Genomic DNA, 23,420 nt, shown 5'->3' with positions numbered 1-23,420 from the left:
GCCCCGCCCCGCCTCTGAGGGGTGGAGGGGCGGGGCCGGGGTGAACGTTATGGGGGCTGCCGGGTGTCCCTCAGCCCGGGCGGCCTCCCCTCCACCTGCCCCTCAGGGGGAGCCGGGCCCAGAGGCGCTGGCTCTGGAGAGCGGAGGGGTACGTGGGTTTCCGCGTCTGTGAAGCGGCTGGTGGAAGGGGCTGGCTGGAAGGGCGGGCTCTCTGAGGGAAGGTGTTTCCCGAGGACGTCTGACGTTTTGAGGAGAGATAACTTCGCTTTGCGTTATGGCCATGAAATCACAGGGTTGGTCTTACCCGTCACTGCATGACCTGTGTGAAATTCAGCTGCACGGCTATGTTGGAAACGTTTTCTCTGACAGGCGGCTGTTACAAAGCAATTAACTTCAGTAGCACATAAAGCACTAGCGGTGGATGGGACCGTAGCTGTGACTTGTCCTTTCTGGTCTGACCCAGGGCTAGGCAGGCCCCGTCTTTTGCCTTTATTTGTCCTGGTGGGGCTTCTTCCAGTTTTTTCCCTGCTAGGGCCAAGACCTGCAGCACCATCCCAGCTGTTCTGGTAGGTTTTGAGCACCTGTGTTCCTCTGTTTTGCAGAACCTGTTACCAAAAAGGGATTTTAAGCAGCAGCTTTATTGCCAAGTGAAGTTAGACACGCTTGAATTACAGGACAAGAACAGAAACGTATATTTTCTTGTAACACCCTGATCTTCCCATGTGTCTAAGGGACTTTTACCTCAGCCTGTATTGCCATTGTAAAAAGGTAGGCTTTATTATCAATAAAAATAATGCTAGAGTTGAAAGATAGCTTATGCCCTTAGGATGATCTTGCCTCAACTACTGTATTGATATAAGAAGCTTCTGTACGCTTGTCTTTTTGGGGGATATCTGAATAGCTGTTTGTTATTTTCTTCACCTTGAACAGAATACAAACATAAGATGGCTTAGATGCAAAGCACATACTTGAATCCATGAAGTGGATTAATTTTGTACTGTGTTCAAAGTAAGACACAAAGTAACACAGCAGCTCAAAAGAGCTCTGACTGAAAGAAAAATGCCCAACCACTATCTAAACCATATAATTTTTATGATGCGTCTCTTTCTGACTGGATGTGAAAACTCAGGATTTATAATATGACAGTGCCAATAAAGTGCTCCCATGTAGAGACAGTTATACAAGAAATGCGTCCCTGCACTAGTAAAATGCTGCTGATGTAAGACAGCGCGTTCTAAAAAACAGGCAAACGATGTGAGCTCTTGAGCTTGTTTTCAGTTTCCAAGTATCTGCATCTATATCGGGAGCTCATTGCAAGTGAAACGTGTCCTCAAGGTGAGCAATTTTCTAATGCCAGCAACAGCTTTGTATGGTGATACATAAAAAACAAGTATTTGGACAGTTCTCTTGTCAGAAAAAAATAGGAAAAAGGACTCCATAGTCACATGGTTTCATCATCTCTCAACCATTTTCAACACCTGCTTTTGAATATTTTTTTCTGGGTTTATGCACCACTGAAACATAGATAACTGCTCTTTTTTTCTGTTCAAGACTGTATATAGAGAGAAGGTTTTGGAAGTGAATGCTCTTTGCCTTTTTATATTCAATTTTTAACAGGCAGAGAAGAAAACAGTTTGAACTATAAAGGTAAAGATACATCCAGGTCATAGACAGGGGAAAGGTCTACTAGTAAGAGTCTTGACCTGGATTGATATCAGCCTCAAAATAATGAGAAACACGTCCTAAACGACCGAGATCATTGGGGTCTCTGACCCTGATCTTAAAGTACATCAAGCAGCGATGGCAACAATACTAAATCCTGGACGTATAGCACTCATGCAATGTTAAAGCTAGAATCAGGAGAGAGCCAAGCTTTTAAGAGGTTGTTGTACCTGGCCATCTCCTTGTCGCCTTAGGTTAGGGATCATTTAGAGTTTGTTGTGGTATCACAGGAGGTTCCTGGTTTCTCCTGGATGTGTATAATAAGTGGTATAGCTACGTTTAAAGGTATTGTGTAAATTTGGGCAGTGGCAGATGTTGCTTCTCTGGTGCTGAATTGGACTTTGCGTTTGGTTATGTCAGAGGAGGACAAAGGACCTGGTTTTCTGGCAGGTGACACAGATCATGTGCTATTACCATCAGTGAGCATGTGCTGCTCAATGCTACACTAGGGTTAGGAGTAATTTTTTTTCAGGATTTTGAAGGAAATTAAGGTTAGAACTGATGCTGTCACAGCCACCTTGTTACACATAGCTCTGTGTTTGGCAAGAACAGCCCCTCTAGTGTTAAGAATCATTTGAGGCTGGAGTTTGTTCCATTGCTGGGTGGAGAACCTGGATTTTTGCTTGGTACATAATAAGCTGCTGAGCTAAGTTTAGGACTGCTGTGGTTAGTGGCTACCTTCTTACTAATAATTTTGGTCTGGCAGGGTTGCTTCTCTAGCGCTGGGCTTCAGGGCAGAGTTAGGATTAAAGGTTTTGTAAGCGTTAGTGCAATCGGGTTTGCACTGGATGTAAAAGGAATTGTCTAGTCGTCATCCACTGTCACCTGGTTCTGTGCCCAACAGAAACTCCTTTGGTAGGGTTTGGTTTGATCTTAGGTCATTGTGGGTTTTAAGGTGTCACTGGGTGGAGACTGACCCAGAGTGCACATTGTATTTTATTGCTTGTTTTGTGTCTGCTATCTAATTTAGATGAGCAGATATGTAGGGCTGTCAAGCTGTTGAGTTTTGTTTAGGGCTTTGGCTACTACTCAGTTTTTTGCTCCATTCTATGCAAAATAGAGATTTTTTTTTTTTTCTTTTTACTAGTGTGTATTTAGGGGCAGCCTTGTGGTTAGTCTTCCTCCTGCAATGTCCCACTGACCTGCATGTCGGTTGTTCATGTTGATCCAGGCAGAGGGTGGTGGAGAGACATTTCTTAGGTATTCATAATTTGGAGTTGCTTGTGGGAGAGTTATCTGAGATGGCTTAACATCAATCAGACTTGCTGTTGAAGTTCAGCTTCATGTCAGGGTGAAGGTTGAGGTTTCAGAGAGCAGACCCAAAGATCCAAATTTGTTGTTGGGTCATGTTTAAAGCTAGCAAGCACGGAAGCCTTCCAGACTTGTTTTAGAGCTGAGTTTAGACTTAGGGTTTTCTACACATTATATTGTTTTTCTTACCCTCTTATCATCATTTCTGGCTGTTCTGACCTTTTCTAGCATTTCCAAGGAGCAGTGAGATGATAACGGATCATCCAGAAAACACCCACACACATGATCCTGGGGTCGTAATATTGTTTTTGGCTTAGTTTCTTGAAAAAATGAGATTTGTGTGCTTAGTACTCTGTCCTTCAAATAGGACTTGGACCTATAGCCAATTTTGACTAAATGTGTTGGAAACTGTGTTTTCTGGCTTTGTGTAAATGGGCAGCTGCACAGAGAGGAGAGATTTTTTAAAGGCATGCTGAAGACAGAGCTGAGTCCTTCTGGGATGTTCATTGGTGGCACAATGTTTCTGTGGCTTTCAGAGCTTTATTTTACTCAGGCAGAGGCAATGTACTGCTATCAACATGAAACTTTTTTGATAGTCACTGTTGTACGAGGTGCTTGTGATTCTGGGCAGATCACATCACTTCTCTGTCTCTCGATTTTTCTTCCCCAACTATTTCTAGTCTGGTGCAGTTAGATGATAAACTTTTTTACTAGCTGTGTGTGCAGCATCTTGTCAAATGGAGTCCTCATATCAAGTGGACCTTGCTAGTTCTGCTGCAATATGAACAACACTAACAACCTTCACAGCATAAATATCGTCAGTGGACACCTAATCATGTGATTAGGACAGAATGGGGTTTCTGGGAATATTTGCATCTCTGTCCTTTGTACAAGGTGAAAAATGCCTGGGATATGTATCTTTACTACTTACTGCACTTATATCGGGTTGGATATGAACATTAGTCTCATGTAGGGTATTTTTTTCTTTTTTCCTGGAGATAACTTGCCAAGTATTCTCAAGGCAGTAGTGATGACAGCATAATGAATGACTGCCAAAGAGAGGGTGACATCATTTCACCTAATGGCCTTAGATAAGTTATTAAATACCACTACTTAATCATGCTTTGATAAGAGCGAGTAGCTTTGAAACATTTAATAAAAGCAATACTAATGCCTTTCCAGCATAAAATATTTTGCACAGCAAGTGGATTTTAGTTTTTCAAAGAAGAAGAAAGTCTCTACCTAGTGCTGAGTGGGTGATTTTTTTCTCTTCTATCTGGATTTTCATCCCAGAGGTTATTGCTCTTGGTGTCTGAGTGCTATGCTCCGATTAAAGCCCTGCAGGAGCTGCCAGCTTTGTGCCCGCTTCCATGGCAGGGATAGCTGCGTCGCTGCTTCCACCTTCTGGAGGAGACAGTGAATGAGGGATCCTGGGTTTTGTGGATTTTTCTTGGGATTCTTTTACTTGATTTCTTTTGGTTTTCTTTGGTTCTCTCCTGCTCTGGGTGTATCCAATGGACTATGTATTTTGAAGACTTTTTGTCCCTTTTCTCAAATTCCTTCCATTTCCTGATAGTATTTTCTGAGTTTTTTTCTCCCTTATGTTCCTTTAAAAATATATATATAATCTGAGAGTCATGGTAAGCAGTTGAAAAGGCTGCTCACTCATTGAAGGAGGTTGCAGAAATGAGGATATATAGTGTGGTAGTATGTCGGGAAACACACAAAGTGCCATACAAGTATTATCTTCTTATATGTACCAGTAGGTAATGTCATCCATCACTGAAGTGTGAGGATTAGGTAGCAGCACAAAATACAATGCTGCACTGTAGTTTGGAAAAGAAGAAAAATACCCTATTTATGGTGATTTTATTCTGCTAAAGACACTAGGGCAAACATTGCTAATCCTGTGAAGAATTTGCTATAAGGGATTCCTATGGATTCAGACCTTTTATTTGAAGACTGTACTTTAAAGGTAGCTACATTGTCAAAGTACTCTTAAAAATGTGTTGTGGCATAGGAAGTGTCAGCTTGAAGTTGTGGAGTGGTCAACTCTAGCAGTGAAAATGGAGATGATTTATCTCATGCTTTCTTGGCAGCCCCTGACTCTTGAAAGGTGCTGTAGCTGGGACTTGCAAAAACCTACATTTTGCATACGGGCAGATCAATTATATGTATCAATGGGCCTTGAGCACTGATCTGCTCATGTACCGAGTAACCAGGTGCTGCAGAGACACTGCATCTGGCTGGACATACTGTGTAGGTACTGAGGAATGGCTCAGTCCGTGGTCCGTTTGTTGGCCCAGGGCTATACAAGTTGCCACTGTGCCCTGGATCTACAAAATTTATAAGCATCAATTGAATCAACAGGTTTTTTGAAGCAAGTAAGAGTTGCTTAGAAGATCCCCATCCAATTATTGTAATATCCTACAGTAGTACTATATGCAAAATGAAATTCAAGATATCAGATAATGTAAATATACTTAACTGTTACTGATCTTTATCTGTGCTGAATCAAAAAACCAACTAATTCTGCCTTTTTTTTTCCTGTAAGTGCAACAACTGTGATCCAATCTCTGTTTCCAAAATCTACAATATTTTAAAAAATCTCATTGCACTTGTAGAATGATTTACCAGTTTCGATTTTCCCAGACAGTAATCCCCTCCTTGCTCTTAAAAAAATTTTACATTTTTCCTTATCAGTGTCAAGTTGACACAGAAATTCCTGGTCATAAGGCTACAGAAAGAGGGACAGATAAGCTGCTGAATGATAGTCTATGGGACTGGGGCTGTTGCTACTGTTAATTCTTAGCACTTCTGCTTTCTTTCCCTCCAAATGTTAATAGGTAAGGATATACAGATGCACACAGGTGAGCACATGGGTAGTGTAAATGAGTGAGCCTTGGTCTGTAGACTGAAGTTCTTTGGTGAAAGAATGAGTATTTTCATTTCCATGTGGGAGAGCACCTGCGGAGATGATTCCACCCTTTCCCTCTAGATGACAGCAGAACACCAGCCTTGCTGTAAGGGATTGTTTCCTGAATATATTTCAAAAGAATATTGTTATTTGTTGCGCTGCTTGATTACTTTTTAAAGAGGTTGGAATTATTGTTGTAATATATTGCACTGCTTCAGAACAAACTCTGCATACTTTGGACAGCTGATAGAAAGAAAAAGCACCAGGAGGTTAAACATGTTCTTTTATGAATATCTGTTTCTGCAAACACGAAACATGTTCGTTCACACCTGTGATAAGTATCTCTGTGTTTCTCAGGTAAAATGCGAATCAGATGCTTCTTGACGAGCAAGATCCTGAACCCTCAGAGGCATCCTTGTTTCTAACACCACATGAATGGAGATCACTGTGGAGCAGTACTGTGCCAGTGCAGTGCTTGCTAAGTGAGCATGGTGGTTTGATTTTGCCTCCTTCCACGAAAAGGCTGATAAAGCCTGATAAAGTGGTATGATGTGAGCTCCCTGCCTTGGGCTGCATTGTCTCCCAGGTGGTCCATTAAGTGCCTATCATGCCTCCTGCCAGGGACAACTCTCAAAAGCAGGCTCCTTTCTGTCACCGAGGTGGATCAGGCTGAAGCGCCTGGTCCTGCTGCTCTGGGCATTCCCACCGCCCTGCTTCTGCTGCCCAGGACAGGGCTCTCGGTGACTGCTTCTCTAAATGGCATTTGTTGCACCGAAGACAAGGTGGTCCCTCTCTTGCTCCCCCCCCAGCCAGCAAGGCCTTTGCCTGTGTGGGTTCTGGTCCTTGGAGAGCTGTTTTTTTTCCTGAATGGAGGCCTTTTCAGGGATCAGCTCCTATTCCCTGAGTGTTTCTGCTGGGAGACTCCATGAGACTCAGTGGCTGATTTTCAAATTCTGAGTTAGAGATGGAGCAGCAAGCACTTCTGCCATGTCACCCAGGGGATGCACCGTTGGCTATTTTGGACTACCTTTGCTTGAACATGGCTCTGTAGAAAGAAGAAAACCTTTGGAAGAAAAGCCAGAAAAAAAACCAACGACACAAGCAGTCAAAGGCTCTCTACACTTCCCCCAAGTGATCTTCCTCTCACAGAAAAACAGGACAAGTTGAACTGTGAAACAGTAAGTGGATTATTAGTTACTTTTTTTTTAATGGGTTGGCTTTTGTTAGCTTCTAAAATTGTTTCAGAGATGTGTGGGTATCCCAGTCACGCTGCCAAAGGTTTATGTCTTTGGAGTTGAAGGTACAAATAGGATTTGCCGTTGGGTGCAAACAGGAAGAGGGGGAGGAACAACCAGGCAGAGCAGAGCTGGGCAGCTTTCTAACATGGCTTTATGTGTGGGTGGGGAAGTTTCCGTTTAGCTCCCTGGTTGTTCTTCTCACCGCCCCAGTCCCAAGCAGCACTGTGAGAGCTGGCTCTGCTGCTTGTGTTGATTCACAGTAATGAAAGTCCAGGAGATGTCCAAACTGGTTATTAGTTTTGTTTCCAAGAATGACAGCTTTGGGGTTTGAGGTTGGGGAATGGGGATGACATTAATTTTTTTTCTGCAGTTATACTTGATTATGTAGAAGCCAGAAAGTGGGCTTCAAGATAATTGCACCCTGTTGATTAAAATACTGCTTGCTTTTTAGGGTTTACTTTCTGAATCAGTAGGTGCAGCTACAGTAAAAAATCTAGAGGGGATAAAGTGGTTCAGTTTTTCTAGAAGTATACATCAGTTTTAAGAACTAGCAATAGGCAGTGCTTTCAAAGAAAGGTTTTCTACTTGAAGACTTACTTTGCAAATATTGTGACTTACTCAAATGAAAGTTGCCCTTTTGAATAATTGTCATTTTACCTGTTCTTTGGCTGCAGCAGCTATTTTATTTGCAAGACACACAAGTTCTGGGTGGCAGTGCAGAGGGGGGACTTTTTTATCCAAGCTGGCATTTTTGAGCCATGGCAGAATAAAGCCATTAGCTTTTGTAACTTGAAAATTACTTCAGAGTGTGTATATAATATATCCAAGGAAGAGTGGTTGTAGCTTAGCACAAATATCAGGAAACAAGTGAGGTAAGAGAAGCACTGATTCAAATAGAGGGAAGCACTGCCCCTGGCCAGGGGATCTGTGCTTCAGGATCGTTCATCAGCCCAGATGAAACTGGGCTGTTGAGGGTTACTTTAAGTTGGAGCAAGTGGGGGACATGCGAGTGAGACTTATATATTTGCTTGGCTCCCAGGAAGGGCACTTTTAAAGAATGGGAGGCTCCAACTGTTGGCTCGAAAGGAGTGAACATCTGTGAAAAGTCAGGAGAGGCTGGAGTGAGAATTGGTTGGAGAAATCAGTTGTGATAAACCTGCATCACACAGTGGGGAAAGGTTCAAGAGACCGAAGTTGATACGAGGTCATGCTTCTGGGTAGTGTCAGGTTGGAGTGTCCCCTGGTCACTGAGCCTCAGGGAAGTCAAATCCTATTACTGGCAGATTTTCTGCTGGGCTTTGTGGCTTTCTAGTTAGGTGTTGCAGTGATTATGAGTTGCAATGTTATAAAGGGTAGTTAGACGTATCCTCTCAAAATCTCATTTTAAATGGTGTCCTGTTGCTTTGGGCTAACTCATAGCGAAGCTGCAACAATCTTTATTTTCAGTTGCAGTATCTTTTTTGTTGTCCTCTTCTAGAGCTAATCTTCAAGACTATATAAATTGCTATTCACAAATCTCTTATTTTGCTCCACTTTGTTTCTGTTTCTGGCTAATACCAAAGACCCCAGTCAAGGTCTCTTAGAGCTATGTTGAACAAACACAAGGGAGATCTCTGTCCCATTTTGGAATAATGAGTCAAAGACTGAAGGTTCCTACTCACTTCAAGTAAAGTATCATTTGCGCCTGCTCACTAGACTTTTCAGAAAATGCAGGAAAAATCAGACCAGAAATAAATATGAAAAAACTAAGCCCAAACAAAGGAAGGTCTGAACTACCAGAATGTGAAAATAAAAGAGATTTTCAAAGTGAAAGGTGACGCCATCCCAGCTTTTTCATTTGCAGTTCGCCTCTATTGTGAGTTTTGAGTCATGGGGCTCAGCCAAGCTCAGGACACACAAGGTAGGAATTTGCAACGAGCATCTGTCCAATGACAGTGTCATTCCCAGCACTGGTGTAGTAGAAAGGAGAAACCTGCACAAAAGGGCTGCAAGCCTGTAGAGGTGAGGATGGCACAGGCCACTTTAAGCACATACAAAATGAAAGCTCTTATGACACCAGATAACACAAATTAACATAATAAAAACATTACTTTACTATATGCTGAAAGTCTGTTCCAAAACAACACAATGTTTTGAGTTAGTTTCTCAGGCTAAATGTTGTAGATGGTAAAGACAACACAAAGATTTAGGTCTTTAACAAAGAACCAGAACTCAACTCTGTAGCTTTTATTTCCATTAATACTGGAAGCATTTTAAAAAAAATTAACAGAACAGAGACTCTTTTACACTGTATAGCACCTTTCGCTCTCTGAGATCTGGGGCAATTTTACATATTGTATATATACAGCAGCAGTATGCAGTAGCAGAAACACGCAGCTACTGGAACATAAACCTATGGGTCTCTGAATAGGAATTATTTCATGGGGACAAACGCCTCCCCTTACACAAATATCTCTTTGAATTTTAATGTCAAGCTCCAAGCTGCTGAAGAACCGAAATTCTCAGCATTTCTGATTATTTTTGTAGCAGAAATTAGCACCCAAAAGTACATTTGAAAAATGTCTGCATAACAGTCTGCTGCTAGTGGATGGGATTTCAGTTTTCCGAGTCTCAGCAACATAAGCATTAAATTGTTTCATTACTTGGCTCTTTGCCTCCGTATGAGGTAAATCATCAGCCTGCTAAATCTGTAGATGGGACTGAGCAATCATCACTGCTTAAAACCAATTGCGAAGCAAATACTAATGTACTCCCCCTTCTGTGGGTTACTGCTGTACTGGAAACTCCTCACTGCCTGTAAAGTGGTATTGTGGTAGTACTTGGGAGCCTCAGTTGTGGACAACATCATACAAAGTCAGAATAAAACAATTATCCCTGCCCTAAGGATCCTGCACTGTCCTTTTTTACAATTAACCTTCCTGTTTTTTTTCCTGGGCTGAAGCTGGGCTGAGCAGTTGCAGTCAACTGGAGTTATTTAATGGAGTTAGATCTGCACAGCACCTTGCCACTAAGCCCAAGGAGACCTTTCTCTCACTCCTTCCACTAATACTCTTGTTTTGGATAATACCTTTATATGGACATTAGAAGAAATTGAAAACCCAACTTCACTTATGTGAATAAAAGCAGAGTCTGTCGTGCTTAGCTAGATGCATCTTGGATCATGGCTCTCAGCAGACTGTATCCATGAGAGAGAGATACTGGAGGCAGACAGCTGGCAAGGCAGCCTCTCACTGTGTGAAATGTATGCTGGTGTATTTGTAGGTGATTATAAAAACAACTTTTTAAGGTTAGTGTCTAGGTTTGCTGCTGCTCAGCACATGAACAAGAGTCCAAAGGCTTTTTCTGTTTGACTACCTTCATTATTAGTTTTCTTTTTTTGTGTGTTTTTCTCTCCCTTAGAAACATAAGGGATATGGAGTCTAATGTTTCATAGTTTTGCTGAAGGACATTTTGAGAGTCGCACGAAATCATACCAAGGTGACAGAGACAGTGAGCTTTGAATGTATAGAACAATCGCCTCGAGCTAATTAGTGGTTTGTAGTTTTAACGGATAATCAAATGCTGGGTTCTTGTAAGAGACTAAGTGTGTACCATATTGCTCACTCTGAGGCTTTTTACATGCCTTACACAGACATACAGACAAAATAATTGTGGAAATGAGAAAGAGTCCGCTTGCTGCAGACAGAGCAACAAAGACAGACTTGTAGCTGGGTTTTGTTTTAAATCTGGTGCATGAATTGCCTGGAATTCCCTGACTTGCTGTCTGGCTTGACCCTGCTTTGTTTGAAGCAGTCACGCAAATGTGGTAAGTGGTGTACGGTAATAGATTATACAGAGTGTACTGCCTTGCTGTGGAATAAATATTGTCCAGGACAAACTGTCTGTCCTCATTGCCGTGGGCATGAAGTGTCAGCTCATAGGTGTGAACAACTGAATTTGGGGCGCACCAGCGTATCTGTGCAGAGCTGTCTGTAACTTCAGACACCTCTCTGAGCCTCGGTGGATCTGGAACCTCATCTTCCCTCGACACGCCAGGACATAAACATTGGGATGCACTCTGAAGTTCACTGCACGGCTTCTGAAGGTGCCTGCAAGGATTGTAGTCACAGGAGATGTACGCCAGTTGCACTGGGGTTTCCGTCGACTGTTCATCATAATCGTAGTCGTCTACATAGTGTATCAGTGATCTGGTGGATGCAGGCTCTGACTGAGCATTGCTCCTTGCGGAGTTCAGGTGTTGTAGGGTTGTTTGTGGTATACCTTCCCCAGCAGGAGTGGCAGAAGTGTGAATATAATGGTCAGTTGCATCGGGGTTTCCTGTTGCTCTAGTAGAATAATCACTAGTGGGGTGGTTGAATGGGCCTTCCTGGGGAAACGTCGCATTGGTTGTTCTGAGATCTCTCTTCAGCTGATCTGTTTCAGCTTGACTTGTGGAGCCATAATCTGAGGACTGACTGTAGAGTTCTTTGAGAAAACCCAGGGAGATGGTTACGGATGCGAAGGAAGAGGGATTGCTCGCGGATTCAGAAAGTGCCTCCTCCTTGTGGGAGGAACTGTTGGCTTTTGTGAGCATCGGCTCAGTTGGGTTGGCTGCCATCGTGCTCGTTACATTCCTCTGAATTAGGGAGCTGGTGTAAGTGTCTTTGGTTAGCGGAGCAGAGTCTGTTGTTGTTACTACAGTAGTGGCATCATAACTGGTAAGGCTGAAAGCATCGTGTTCAGGAGAGGGTGTGTTTGAATCAGGCAGCGTAACGTTTCTCTCAGACTGGCATTTATCGTAGAGCTCTAGCAGTGAAAAAGATGTTGAAGGTCTGCCCCAATCCTTGTGGGATGTGTTGCAAAAAGTCTCCCAAGGCCTGCAGAGGAGACAAATTAGCATAGACAAGATCCCCAAGAACATGACAGGCTCCTGTAAGGCTACTTGGATTGGAACTGGCAATCTGCTGTCCCAAAACAGTCTTTATATTAAAGAAGACATGAAACCTAGACCAAAGCTAGGTCATCTTAACAATAGTCCTGTGCTTGGCAGATGGCTTTCCACAGCACTGGGAACTTAGCTGACTGGCTTTTGGTTTTCTTAAGGTGCAGGAATATCTTTTGCCTGAGAGGAAGCATCCTTTGGTACAAGGACTGTGAACCTTAGCAAGAGTGTCGGGGTTCAAGGCAGCTTCTTGTAAAGGGTCAGACTTTAATGCCACCCTAAAAGGGGAACACATGCAGAGAGATGTAACAGGGTCCCCAAGATCCTTAAGCCAGCTGGTTTAGGCAGCTGGAGCTGTGCTGGCACGGGATGTGCTTTTAAATGACTAAGCTCGAGTTCTTTCTTTACTCACACATCGCATGTTTTTGTAAAGAATGCAACTGCTAAGCCCATCCTGATGAGAAACAATCTAATTTTAATACCCTACTTCCCTGCTCTCTCCCCTACGGATGACAAATCTTCTTGGTGGCCTTTCAAAAGGAAGAGAAATCATACATATGCAAAGTACTTCTTTTAACTACAGCTTATTGTAATTAGTGTGTAAAACTGTAGGAGAGCATGAAAACAATAGGTGACAAATGGTGCTATTTGCAAGGGGTTTCGTTGACTGACTGTGCTGATGGGAATGCAAGGGGAATGCTTTGGGAATGCAAGGGCAAGGAGGAAATAATTTGCTAAAGTTCTTGCAAAATCTTCCAGTTCCTGCTCCCAGTGCTGGCCCATCAAGGCCACCAAGCCAGCACATTTTTTGTCTCCAGCTAATAGACAAATATGAACCAAAATAGAGACAATATAAGCTATTGTCACCTTAAAGTAGAATCCACAGCTAATAACACTTTATACTGTTCTACATGTGCCCATCGCATTTGTCAACATTCAAGTGTAATTCAGCCGTGCTTTGTCCCTGAAGGGGACTTTATTTTGCATTTCTACCTCTTGTGGAAGGGAGGAACACACAAGGAATTTGAATAACTTAGATGGTAGTGAATCTTTGGTCCCCAAATAACTTACACATTTAAGTTGCATCTGAAGAGCATTACTTTATCTCCTTGAATTCACTTACTTTTGCAGCACAACTTTCTTGGGGTTGGAGAGCAGCCAGGAGAGCTGGCAGTCGCATAACAGAGGATTTCCGTACAAGTTGATGATGATGCTATCTGATGAATTGGTGGTATTCCAAGCATTAAAGGAACTCAGGTTACAGCTACAAGATGACAAATGCAATAATTAGCAAACTCTGAGCTCTCCTCTCTGCCATCATGCATTCAGCTACACTTTTCACTATACCATTTCTGTAGCTTCTTTCTCAGTCTGCTTGTAACAGCTTGACTTTCTCTACACCAGTCATCCTCTTCATGTTAACTGCCTCCTTCATAATATAGACTGTCACTTAGTGAAATCAAATGACTAATAAGACCTTGCTTGCCTTTACTGTTAAGCTGTCCTAGCTGCAGAAATAGTGTGATGATGTGACTTCCCTGCAGTCTGAGTGCCCACATGCTCTCTTCTGTCTATGACTCCTTTGGTTTTTACTAGCACTTTGAACTTGTATTCCTGCTGGTACTGTAAAGTGCTGTGTAAATTCAGTGTGGCAATCTAGTGCGGGATGGAATCTGTTGGGGTTTTTTGCTTAAATGCATTTATTCTCCTGAAACTGGTTCCTAGAGCACAGCCAGTGCTCTCGTGTTTGTTTTCTGATGTGCTTATAATCTGGGCCCATATCACAGAAATCTTTTATGGTGCTCTCCAGACTTTTCCTTTGTGCTGACTGTTATGTGTGCAGTTTACCTACTCTTATTTTGATAAATCACTTTCAACCTTTTTTTTCCCTTAGTATTTCAACAGATGTGTGACATACCAAGTAAATCACACTGAGGTGTTACCTCTAGAATTAGGACTAAACCATTGCTTTTACTAATGCTGAACAAGGAACTACATTCATCTCTCACACTAAAAGTGGGAGGGACAGGATTTTTGACTGCTTCCAAGGTACAGATTTTAGGAAACTCTCAGCATTCAACCTTTGTAAAGCAAGGAATCCTCAGTGACCTGCTTCTCCTCTGGTGAGACATTGCCATTGTAGATGTTGGAAGCATGGTCTGTATCGCAAGTGTGCTTCAGTGGATCTATGCTAATCTTAACAGCACTAGATGAATTCATCCATTGGACTGGAGATAAGGCAGAAAAGTGGAAACATGATGAATGCAATCTCAAGCAACCAGTAACTGTGCTATCAGTCTCGTGCCGCCTCTTTGGGCTGTGTCAGCAATTCTGCTTTATCAGGTCTACATCACAGGCTTTACATGCCATATCTGAGTATAAGACAGTTTCTCGATGGCATGCAAGCCCATTCCTCCTTCCTAAATATTTAATAACAAGCAAACTCTGCATAAAAATCAGCTCCTAGGCACCATGGTGCTGTGAGGCAAAGGCAACATTATGTGAGGAAGAACAAAAAAGAAAATAACTCACTTCTCAAACGAGAGATGGCTCAGATGAGGAGCACTGTCAAACATCTCTGTCCTCACAAAACCCAGTGAGCGGGAGTCTTGACAGTTCAGCTCGTGGAGACCAGGCATGGACTTGAAGAAGTCAGTATCAAGGCTTCTTAATCGTGACATCTTTGTCAGGTGGAGTGATCTGAGGTTGGGCAAGTCTCTGGCCCACTCTAGTTGAACTGAAGCAGAAAAAAGATTTATACCTGTTGCCTAAATAGAGCATTCTTATGGATTTCTGCCTAGAAAAAAGTTTTGAATTCACAGAGATATAAAATATCTCTGTGATCTTCTGCAGCTATTCTCTTTGGAAAAGGAATAGAACAAAAATAAATACAGCAGTATATAAACACCCATGCAATCACATTTTTGTAATATTACCTGCAGGTCATCCTGTCGTAGGGCAGAGGAAAAGAAGGGAATATAGAAGAGCAATAAAGCTGATAAGACATATGGAATAGCTTTCCTATTAAGTGAGATTAAATGAACAAGGATTTCTCTGCTCGGAGAAGTGGTGGTTGGGAGTTGATCAGAGAGGTCTACAAAGTCCTGACTGGTGTGAGAAAGGCAAATAACTTCATATTTCTCCTAGCACAGGAAGAAGAGCTGGGAGGCCTGAAACTGAAAGAATAGGTCTTATAGAAAAGTGCCTTTCCACCCCACAACTGAATTGTGTAACTCGCTACCACAAGAGGGATTAGGCAAATTCATGGAGGAAATTTGGTGGTGTATCTGTTAAATGGGAGTTGAGGTGAAACCTCTAGCTTGAGGAGTCCCTAAGGTCCTGGCTCTGCCCCAGGCTGAGAGCAGCTGGGCAAGGCATCTAACATATGTCCGCCTCAGCACCTCAATTATAAACTGAGGCTGGCAGGGGAGGCAGACAAAAGAAAAAAATCATGCTGTAAATTGCTCAGGGCAGGGATTGTCTCCCTGTGCGGAAGTACTTGGCTGGTTGCGGTTGACACAAAAAGCCTCTCTCTGTGCTACTGCAATATAGTGTTATAAAGCAGAGTGTAACTGTGGCGATAGACACAGATTTCAGCAGTGTGTCTGGAAAGAAAAATGAATTCCCTCCTGCATGTCCCAAAGCTAATCTCAGGGGTGATGGTGGAATTAGGATAGATGTGGGGAACAACAGTGGGACAAATAGTCCTGTTTGGTGGTGTCCATTCTCTGCCCTTCCTTTCGGAGGCTGGTCTGCGTGAGGATTTCCCCCCAGTGGTTGCATCACAGCCGGAGAGTGCATTGCATGCTTGGACCAGCTGTTTGCAACTTTCAGCGTGGGGTGTTCCCCCTCCAGCCTGGGCTTAGCCAGGATGGGAGCCATCATCCCACCAAGGCTTCTGCTCCCCCCGGCCTGACCAAGCCCCATGTTTACAGTGGGAAATCCAGAAACTTACTTTTCTCAAGAAAGGTCCCACTCAGATCAAGCACGCTGATGGTGTTTCCAGGCCTGTTCGTGGCCTCACTGGGAGATGTGCTGATGGTAAAAGCAGACTCCCTAATTCCTCTGCTGTCATCCTGCCCGAGCAGTGTTGCAGAGAGGTTCAGGAACTGTAGTTGAGGGTAACAGGAAAAAGCCAGTGGCTGGATTTCAATCAATGGATTTCCAGCCAGGGACAACCACCTCAGGTTAGGCAGGGCAGAGCTGTGGCATGATGGCACAGAGGACAGCTTATTAAAGCTTAAGTCCAGGGAGAGGAGGCTGCTGAGGGCTTCAGATCCCCATCGAACTGCCTGGAGATGGTTCTGCCTCAGCGAGAGGGTGCGCAGCTGTGGGAGGTTTGCTATCTCCGTGCCATTCACCTCTTCTAAGAGGTTGTTGCTGAGATCCAAGGTCTCCAGGGTCTCCGGAAGGCAGACAGGGAAAGCTGTCAGGCTGCTGTTGGTCAGCTGCAGGGTGATCCAGGTCCTGTTCTTCTGATCCTCACAGGACATGCTGGTGAGATTAACGTTCTCCCAAGAGTCTTCCTGAGCCAGCTGGAAAAAGGTGGTGATGTCCCTGGATGCTGCAGGCTCTGCTCTGCTCACCGGGCCCGATGCTGTGTTCCCCACCAGCAGAGAGAGGATGAGCAAGTGTGAAAACATCCTTCTCCTAAGTGGCTTGCAATTAACTTGCAAGATCTGTTTGGGTTTTGTTTCAGGGAGAGGAAAACAAAACATCACAGTTAAGAGCTAAATTAAATCCCTCCAGGCAGCTACAAGCTATTTAAAAGTGAAACATTTGTAAGTCCTTTCCTATTACATCCAGGCATCGGAAGTGATAATTAATGTCTCTTCTGTAATTAAGCCTGAGTAAACAGGAACCCTTGGGGACAGAAGTATCATGCAATATTGGTTTGAGAGTACCTACCGTTTTTCATGCAGAAAGCAACCAAGTTGTATCATGTGTCTGGTTCCCACACCAGTACCCTCAGCACCAGGCTGGCACCCGGAACAGCAGCAGCATAGAAGGTGGGCTCCCCAGCAGCACAGGGTACAAGTGAGTGCCAGTGCTACTCCAGTATAAAAATACCAGTTGGTACTATACTGGACAAGCTGCAGGAGAGGGATATTGCCATGTTATGGGACTTGGCTTTTATACGTGATTGCGTATTGCTCTCTGCAGGGCTGTCCTGCTGCGTAGCGTCCAGTTTGGGTGGGCTGCTGGGAAGAGTTATCTAATGGGATGATACCCAAGCAACAGGGCTAGGATCAGGTGTGACCGTGGCAAGGGGTATTTTTCTGTGAGGTTGGCTGTACAAAGCAAATGTACAGATCCAAAGGCAGGGGAGGGTTGTCAAACATTAAAGGACATAGGAGGTCAAACTGGGCTGAGCTGCAATGGGGTGGGCAGGTAAAAGTGCCTTTCCTGTGTTAGGAAGGGCTTTCCTTCCCTTGGCAGAAGTTGAAGCAGCAAAAGCCCAGGGCTCGTGTGGGCTCTGCCAGGGCAGTTCTGCCCCGTTCTGAGTGACAGCCACGGTGGGGACCCCAAAGGCACTTTGAGACTCGCCCTCCTCGTCTGCTCCTGACCTGCTGGCAGTGCCCTGGAGCCTGTCTGCCAGGCGGTGGCAGGGCTGGGGCTCTGCTGCAGGTGAGAGCCGCAGGCATGCTATGCACTCCAACTCCTGGGGAAAGGATGTACTGAAAATGGAGCTCCTGAACCACATTTCCGTGAAAGTGGTCAGAAACTGGGAGTATGCTCCTGGATCAGGGCCCCAAAGGCCTGGGTACCAAGAATCATGTTATTCAGTGTTACAGTTCCCTCTGTGCTTCCTCTTTGTCCCACCCCAGCTTTGTCATTAAAAAAAAAAAAAAAAAAAAAGAAGAAAGAAAGAAGAAAAGTCCTAAATGACTTGTCCAAGGCTGTGCAGGTAATCTTTGTTAGAGGAGGGAATTAACCACAGCCCCAAACTAGTGCTTTTCTTACTGAGCTGTCTTTTGTGCTGCCAGGCATCATAACGATCATTCCCCATCCAAAAATAATTACAGCATAGGGGGGGTGACTGAAGCCCCATGTAGTATGAAGTATCTCAGACTTATTCCAAACCTTAATAGCCACTTGCTGTCCCTGAATGGTGCCAGGTCTTGCCCAGACTGTCATTTGTTGCTGCCATCTCAGGTTTGAAGTAGGGACCAGCAAAATAGTATAATTTGGTTGCCTGTGTCTTTTTGTTATTAGGAACCGGGCAAGGGCTGAGCAGCCTGAGGGCTTCCTGGTCACCGGAGCTGCTGGATTCCCAGCACATGGCAGGGAGAGGATGGGAGGAATGGGACTGCTGGATCCTGATCTTAGATTTAATCTTACTCCCTGGCTCTAAACCGCATCCGCTTGCACGTACCTGTCCAGAAGTCCTGATGCCTCGTGCCTCCGCTGTGTGTGGCTCCGATTGCCTGGCCTTGATTTTATACACTTCGGTGACTCAGCCGAGAGCGTGAAATGCCTCTTTTCTGTTCCCGGCTTTCCCTGCTCGTCACTCTGCCTACCAGCGCAGGCGAGGTTTGTTCCTGGCTCACTCCCCCGCATCCAGCTTTCCCCTGCCTGGAGAGGGGGTGGCTCCAGGCAGCTTTCCCACTCCCTTGGCCCTAGCAGGACGTGGGTGGGAGGGCTCTTATTTCCCAATCCTCAGGCAGGACTGCTGGTCTGTCTTTGTCTAAGCAGAGGGGGGTAAAGGGAAAAGATCAGTGTCTGTAGTCCCAACTCTCACGTCTTCCACTGACAGGGGGGAAGGGAGAGGAATTATTGTGTTTCTTTGCTGACAGGTCATGATGATGTAAAGCTAAGGCTCTGTCTGCTGACACGGGCTTTGGTTGCTCTCTAGGCGCCAATAAAAGGCCTCAAGTGTTTATATTTCTCCCTAGGACTCTTGCACTTGTGAATAAGTCCCAGAAATGCTCATGCAGGACAAATGACTTTTCTAAGGAGGCCCTTCAGAAATCTCAAAAGTGAAGCTCTCACCTGCTGCTCCTGCAGAGAGGAATTCTCTCAGCCGATGGAGAGGGTCTGCAGCATCTCACACTGCATGTGACGAACGTGGGAGGCCTCTCCCAGTCCCGCTGTGCGTGGGTTGCGTTCTCTGTTCTGCATCTGCTGTACTGCGTGGCTTGGCAGAATTCCCATTCAGCTCCTTCTCTCATCCTTTGCTGGGTAAGTAAGACTGACAATGTAAAACATCTCCCACCAAGGGACCTGCCCTGAGCTGGGTTTCTCAGCATTCCCACCATTCAAATAATAGTTAGGCTGGTCAAGGGCTGAGAATAAAGCCAGGAGCTGGAAAGGGATGAATTGATAGAGATTGTTCCACAGTAAATGCAAAAGGATGGTTGTTCAGAAGCTACTATAAGACAATTAATGATTACAATTTTCAGGAAGAACAGTAGTCAGTGCTTTTCATTTGTCAGGACAACAAAACAGTTCCATGACACAGACCTCACAGACTTGTATGCTTTGGTGCTAAAGTGCAGATAAAGGTCTTGCTTTCCCAAAAACCTTGAGTCTGCATGTACACAGACTTTATCTGTTACCCGTGTCATTCATTATCTGCATGAGGAGGGAGCCTTGAAAAACACCAGAACATCCACAGAACAAGATATAGTCTTTTAGCAGGACTCTCTGGAGCCATTGCAGTTCCCTTGGAGGCTGGGAGAGATGTACAGGTTGTTCCAGTGTGGAATGGCTCTAAGGCAAGACAAATAGTTTCCTAAATGAGGGGCTAATCCCACAGATTCTCTGGTGGAGCAGCTCACAGGCCTGGGTTTAGGGCAGCGTGCAGGCCAGGCACGTGCGCACTAACAGGTACCTTCAGAGATCTGCACTCTCTTAGGTTCAAAAAGCAAACTGGAGCAGGTTAAAAAAATCTGAAGAATTTGGCATAATAGGAGGTAAATCCAGCCCTTGCCAGGCTGGTAGAAATCCCACCTTCCCTTTGGCTTTGCAGACCTGCTGGCTGCAAAGCTCCTCTTTGAGAAACCAGGGAGCAGGGAGTTGGCCTCGCTTTGCCTTGGGCAATTAAGTACCTGTGTTCTGTTTGCTGCCCTTAACTCAGTATTTACAGACAGTGAATTTTCATTGGTTATTTTATTGTTTTTAATCTCTTATAAAATTACTCCATGAAACCTGGTGAGCCAAATGCTGCCTTGCTTTTAATGTGTTCAACCTTACTGACTTCATTTTGGAGGCTGAGACAAGCAGCCTTGTAAGACTGGAAAAGCGGCCCAGCAAGTGGGCCACTCATTTCAGTGAAGGTGGAAGGGAGGTGGAGTCTTTGCCCAGAGGCCTTGATTTCTGAGTGATACGAACCTCTTGAAAGAAGCAGAACACCTTTGGAAAATGAGCTTTTGTTATTTCTATCTTCCACCTTTGTCTCTGCTTTTTGGATGCCTAGTTTTTGAAGCAGGCTTTGTATTTTCCCAGCTCTTTGCCTAGCTGCAAACTCTAATCATCTGGAACTTTACTGCTATGGTACTACATCTCAAACAGCTGCCCAGCTGCTGGTGAAGTTTCCCAGGGCAGACACCAGTGCTCTCTCACCAGTTTCTTTGAAATCATCTGGTAGCAGCAGGCAGAGATTTCCCCTTTGTGAGTCACTTTCGCCTGTTCTCATGTAGCTGTGTTTCTTCAGTTTATTCCTCTCTTTTTTGCTACTTTTCTAAGAGTTTCAGTGGCAACCTGGGGGAACGTTTAGTAAAGGCAGGCGTTTTTGTCAGCCTTTTCACATGGATGATGCACAAAGAGCTGAACCAGACACCCCCTCCCCGGGGCTGATTCAGTGCTGCACAAAACCCCTCTGCCTGCAGGAATGCTAGGGATGAGCCCTGCATTCCTTAGTGACACCAAGATAAGCAGAAGCATGGGGAGAGCAGGAGAAGGTGAGGATGGTACCAGGCTGTAAAGTTTAAGAGATCAATGTTTCTCACTGGCCGTGATCCAAGTGATGGTTAAGGATGAAAATATCCTGAAAAAATCTGGAGAATGGCTTTTAAAGCCAACAAAAGAAAAGAAGTATTTTGCAGGTCAGTCCACAGAGCAAGCACAAGCAAGACATTTTCCTACAGAGAACAGGGAGAGAATGCAAGAACAGGATTATTTAGCGTGAATTTTCAGAAAACTATGCGGGGGGTGTGTTGTCCGCTGCAGTAACGCATGCTGAAGGCAGCGGTGAAATCCCCTACGGAATTTGTTGTTAGTAAGAACAGACAGCAGCCATCTGACATGGGTAGTGTTTTACCCTGACCTGACTTTGGTTTAATTAAGCACGATGGACAGAATAGGGTTGCAGCTAAACCGAGGTATTAGTTTCCTAAAGGTTTTTGTTATCATCTGAACAACATTCCTGTCCAGGATTTTGTCTCTGCATTGTGAAATTTCAGGGCAGACGCCCTTGTCCTGCTTTCACTCTCTCTAAAACATCTCACACATCTGGCACTGTGTAATTAGTAACATGGTTGCTACAGACCGGAGCCTATGGTCTTTAACCCTATGTATAAACCAGGTGGTACAAACAAGCGAAAGCCAAGTCTAATCAGGCTATCGCATGAGTAAGGGAGGGTGTGGTACCTCATGCGCATTAAGGGGAACGTCTGGAATCTGGCTGGGACATGCTGGGTGACGCCGGGTGGGATGAAAGATGACTTGAGATGCTGTGGCTGGCCCTTAGCTGGGCTGGTGCAGGTGCCAGGCAGAGCAGGCTGGTGCAGGCCTCCCCTTAAGCTGCCAACCCTATCCAGCCTGGAATTATGGAGGTGCAGGAGTGCCCTGGGTCGTGCCTTCCCGTTCCGACCTCTCCAGGGACTGCTTGTAGGAAGCGGAGCTACAGTCACATGCAGCGCTGAAAGCAGCTGGATAAAACCAGATTTCTTTCCTAAGTGTTCCTTACCTATCATGGAAAAGCCTTGCAAGGTGAGTAGAGCACGGAGAAAAGACAGCTAATGATCTAAAAAATATGTGGAGAGAGGACAGCAGCAAGGGATCATTCCCTTAAAGCTAAAATGACAAAGGGTGGGGCTTACAGCCAGCCAGGATGAGCTGGCAGAGCTCTTCCTTGCAGAGCAGCAGGAAGTCTTTACTTGAAAGACTGTGACACATGGAGTGAGATTGAGGGAGGGGCAGGAAAGAAAATGGAAATATTTGATAGTTTCTCTGAAATCCCAGTCCAGACAACTTGGACTGCAAGTAGGCATGTTTGTTTAGCAGTAAAATGAGCCACACACTCTGCTAATGAGAACTACATTAAAAGTTTCTGTATCTTTGCATTCCTGTGTTCAGATTATTATCAGACAACAGATGGCAACTACAGGGCTTCCTTGCAACAGTTGTGTGACAAGCTCTGCTCCAAGAGTGGCAAGCATGGGGCTGGGCTTCCCGCTGAACAATTTATGGGAGTCTTGTCATTGCCGAATGAGGGGCTCTAATGTAGGCATGGTCACGATCCTGACTGCAAAGTCTAGGTGGAGGCTGAGTCTGGAAGAAGGCTGTGTGTGGAAGAAGTGCTGGCACTAAGATATGCATCCAGCTCTCCCATGGCACCCTTGGGCAGGTTTTAAATATTGCAAGTGTTTGAACTTGGACTATCTCTTATAGGCGTTTCTCAGACTGAAGAAAAACTGGATGGTCCCTCAGCCCCTGTGTAAAAAGTGCTGAGGAGAGGGAAATACAGAGGACTGGGAAGCAGGCTGTATTGGCTCTTTCTTTTGCAAAATGTAAAGCTATAGTTTGTTTACAATGGCACAAATTGGGAGTGATTCCACTGCAGCCTACTGGCAGGCACTGGAGAAAAGCAGAGGACATGACAGAAAAATCAGGGCTATCCAGTCCCAGTGACATTTATGAATTAGGCAGTAATTTCTGCAACATCTTTTGGTGATATGACAACACCTGTCCATTGTATTTCTTCAGATATGTGAAACCAGTTTTGGTTTGTCCAGCAGTTTCAGGAATCCTCCTAGCTTCATTCTCTCCTTGCCTTACCAATCACTACACATTGCAGGGTAGAACCAAATTTCTTTCAACTTGGTGGGTATGTGTGGCTCCCTCCAGCAGGCAAAGCTGGTCTGTTCCTCAGGCACAGTATCACCGAGTAATCTGTTTGTATTCTGTATTACATACACGAGTAAGATAATTTCTACAGGCGTTTCAGCTCCTCATTCATGAACAAGTTCAGTTTAGTTTCGTTAGATGTCACAGTGAAACAGAGTAACAGACAGGAAATACAAAAGCCTACACTCAGAGGCCTTTTTAACAAGCAAATAATTTAAAATAGTACCTAAAGCATTTTTTTCAACCTGGTAATTAACAAAGTTCCTCAAAAGATCAATGTTTTGAATCCAGTTTTGCCAAG

At 44.5% G+C, this 23,420-nt stretch overlaps 1 protein-coding gene across 1 annotated transcript; it reads right to left on the bottom strand.

The window, feature by feature from the left end:
* Nucleotides 1-10,651: 10,651 nt before the first annotated feature.
* Nucleotides 10,652-16,692, bottom strand: LRRN4 (leucine rich repeat neuronal 4). The gene is made up of 4 exons (XM_010574822.1): nucleotides 16,005-16,692; nucleotides 14,582-14,786; nucleotides 13,173-13,313; nucleotides 10,652-11,984 (listed from the first exon to the last, which is right to left on the bottom strand). The coding sequence occupies exons 1-4, from the start codon at nucleotides 16,690-16,692 to the stop codon at nucleotides 10,652-10,654; spliced, it is 2,367 nt and encodes a 788-aa protein (XP_010573124.1).
* Nucleotides 16,693-23,420: the final 6,728 nt, after the last annotated feature.

The sequence above is a fragment of the Haliaeetus leucocephalus genome, unplaced genomic scaffold, assembly GCF_000737465.1.
Source record: "Haliaeetus leucocephalus isolate CR32 unplaced genomic scaffold, Haliaeetus_leucocephalus-4.0 Scaffold450, whole genome shotgun sequence".
In the NCBI taxonomy this organism is placed as follows: domain Eukaryota; kingdom Metazoa; phylum Chordata; class Aves; order Accipitriformes; family Accipitridae; genus Haliaeetus; species Haliaeetus leucocephalus.
This window is presented reverse-complemented; position numbering and strand designations above follow the sequence as displayed.